General features: G+C 41.7%; 1 protein-coding gene across 1 annotated transcript; it reads right to left on the bottom strand.

The window, feature by feature from the left end:
* Positions 1 to 1,428: 1,428 nt before the first annotated feature.
* Positions 1,429 to 2,776, bottom strand: LOC104952409 (DNA topoisomerase 3-beta-1-like). The gene is made up of 2 exons (XM_010779222.1): positions 2,556 to 2,776; positions 1,429 to 1,852 (listed from the first exon to the last, which is right to left on the bottom strand). The coding sequence occupies exons 1-2, from the start codon at positions 2,739 to 2,741 to the stop codon at positions 1,580 to 1,582; spliced, it is 459 nt and encodes a 152-aa protein (XP_010777524.1). The 5' UTR covers positions 2,742 to 2,776; the 3' UTR covers positions 1,429 to 1,579.
* Between the last annotated feature and the right edge of the window lie 300 nt (positions 2,777 to 3,076).

Genomic DNA, 3,076 nt, shown 5'->3' with positions numbered 1-3,076 from the left:
CCCTATCCCCCTGTGTGCCTTGGAGTCACACTGTGTGTGTCCGTCAGGAAACACGCTATTTACAAGTAGTTCCAGCAAACATCCACTGATAAACTGCGATGTTAACAACCTCATGATAACATCATATGTTTTTAACTTAAGATCCTACCTGTGTTTAGTCTAGAACAAGGTAAATGTGTGCATTTTATTATAAAGTTGTGTATATTACAGACTGTTGCAAAAACTAAGAAGCTTATAAACATCAGGTTTAAAACTAAAAGAGCTTTACAAAAAAGTAACACAATTAAAGATGTTTGGAGTTTTATTTGAGTTATTAATTTACATTTTTTATCAAAGAGATGCTGATTTGAAACCGTTGTTGCATACAGTTACGGCATTTCCTAATTCTGCCGGAGAGAGGGGAGACGTCCCAAACCTTGCTGCTGTATTTACTCCCTCCACCTGACAGGAGGGTGCCTCGTTGAGCTGCGAGTGTGGCTACAGACGGAGTTCACTCCGTCACTGAGGGGTAGGGTCGAGGGAGTGGTTTGGGATTGGGCCTTGCGTCCTTCAAATCCCCACAATGCTTTGCGCACGGACCAATTTCCCCAAATCTGTGGCGGAAAATGTAAGGCGGGGCATCTCATATGACACACACCTGCACACTTGCTAGCCTGTTCCACTCTTCGTTTTCCGAATGCCAGGAAGGATTCTTGCCTAGCTTCTGAAGGAAGTGACTCGGAAGACATGTGCTACCAAGCAAGCATCCTCGCGATTGAGAAACGGCCAAGGTCCCATGGAGGTCCCCGGAAGGGGAGGGACTTCGCCTCTCTAGGAAAGAACATGAAATGAAACTACTAAAAAGGTTGATTACACTGAAAAAGAGATTTGTCTAAACTTAAAATAATTATTGATGAATCAACAACCATTTGTAATGCAATAAATGGTGTAAAAGAGACATTTCTCAAAAATACTTTTAAAAGTGTGTATCATTTAGGGGTCTTTTAGCAGGAATGGAATGGAATATTGATATATTTCACTACTGTACTCGCCTGAAACTGAGAACAGTGTTAGAATCTGACATGTTGCACCACCATGTTTCATGTCAGCCACAGCTTGAATTGAATTGCTTCTAAAGTAGTGTTTTGTTAAAAGGGTTTTCTGGTGAATGTCCTGAAAGATACCAGGGTTAGAGCGGGTTTAAACTCTCAATCCTGCAAGTGTGTAAAGTGAGGAGTGAGCCACAGGGATTCATTTGGTTGTCATCTGCAACCGCAACGAAAAGATGCCGACAAATTCCTTACTTTAACATTTGTATTTTTGTAAAAATTAAATGATTGTGTAGTACAGATAGCATAATAAAGTGTACGTAACCATGTTACTGGTAGTGTGTAAGCTAGCACATTTTTTCTAGGATGTTTCCCTGAAAACAGTATTTAAAGTTGAAAAAACACTGTTAAACAACTCTTTAATGATGGGGGGGGGGAAACAGACAGCCCACATGTTTTGTACATATTTTATGTGAGTGTAGTTAAATGCACTTATAAAAGTCAATTTACTGAATCTTCATACAAATAACAGTATGCATTATACACAGACACTACACAAAGTATGCAGCCAAGGCCGCCATTTTGTCCTTAGGTTTTTTCGGATTGCCACGGCGTCCCCTGCCACGTCCCCGTCCTCCTCGTCTCGCACCCCCACCGCGATACCTCATGGTGGCATGTTTGAGCTCCACCAGATCCTGGAAGACTGGATCACAGAACACACAGCCAGTGTGTTGGGTCTCCCCGGCAGGAAGTGGCGTGCGAGTCTTGTTGAAGTCGACTGCGACCAGAGAGGCGTCGCAGGCCTCGCAGCTCTCCTGAGCAACCTGTGGGGAGAGAGGACCAGAGGCAGGGATGAAGAGACGCTTTTTATGAGATTAAATGATAAAACCCTCAGAACAAATGTAAGTGGCTCCACAGCTTAGGGTGTAAACTATAATCAATTCATAACTTTAGTGATCCACTGACTTTCCATCTAGTGCCAACACCTGGTTCTGCTCTCAGTGAAATAAGTAAAACAGCATTATTACAGCATTACTTCCACCTATTTAAATAACTTTTGATAAAAACTGTAGTAGGATATTATTTATTCTTTATAAAAAAAGGGAACTTTATATCTTTAAGCTTTTTTAAATATGTCTTAGTTTCAAACAAATCCACTTAGGGCAGAGAGCCATAGAAAGGGAAGTCAGAAGTGTTGAAAGACTGATTAACACATTGTATGTTTGGGCTTGTCTTGGTTTTTATTGTTGACTATAAAATATGGAAATAATGGTACGCATTTCCTTCAAATTCTGCAGCAAAACAGTCTGCACCTCATTGCACATAAGAGGAAACACATTTACATTAGCAAATCACTTTACATTAAAAAGCTTACATACAGCATGTGAATATACACTGTGCATTAATCAGGGAAATCAGCTTCTCATATGTTTGGTGTTCTGGGCCTGTGAAGACTTTTTTGGCATTTTGGGAGACATTTTGCCATTTAAATGATGTCTTGACAAGATAAAGGTCGTTTATTCTTACCTGCACTCTATGTGCATGTTCAAAGAAGTGCACCACCACGTTACATGTATTACAGGCCATCCTCCATTTTGGTCCAGAAGTGGGATCCAGCACCAAAACCCCACCATCACACTCCACACACTGTCCAATGCCCAAAGAGTTTAGAGAGTGCTGACACGACGGATGTGTACATTCATTACATCCCATACCTGGGAAAAAAAGTCAGAATGTCAGAGGACTATAGGAGACCAAGACAAAGGGCCAGTGCATACATTATTTGAGATATATTTCAAACTCGGACTTCATTTTAAGGACATGTCGGCCAGAGGTGTAGAGCTATTTGTTTAAGCACCGGATTGGCAAAACAGGAGAGTAAACCAGTCTGCCTTGATCTATGAATTCATGTCCGGGACTCTCACGATAGGCTTGTTTGAGACAAGCGAGACCGACGCAGACCTGCGCAATTGCGACCAACGTCTTGCTAGTGCGTTGCATGATGGTTAGTCATTTTGTCCGACTTGCTCTGGAGGCTCGCCTACATG

The sequence above is a fragment of the Notothenia coriiceps genome, unplaced genomic scaffold (genome assembly GCF_000735185.1).
Source record: "Notothenia coriiceps isolate Sejong01 unplaced genomic scaffold, NC01 NC01_scaffold00019977, whole genome shotgun sequence".
In the NCBI taxonomy this organism is placed as follows: Eukaryota; Metazoa; Chordata; class Actinopteri; order Perciformes; family Nototheniidae; genus Notothenia; species Notothenia coriiceps.
The sequence above is the reverse complement of the archived record's forward strand: the minus strand, read 5'-3'. Positions and strand labels throughout refer to the sequence as shown.

What these genes read in the sequence shown, in the direction of transcription:
- LOC104952409 (XM_010779222.1), bottom strand. Translation starts at nt 2,741, where the DNA reads ATGGGATGTAATGAATGTACACATCCGTCGTGTCAGCACTCTCTAAAC. An exon ending in AACATGCACATAGAGTGCAG is followed by an intron (nt 1,853 to 2,555) that starts GTAAGAATAAAC and finishes CTCTCCCCACAG; the next exon opens with GTTGCTCAGGAGAGCTGCGA.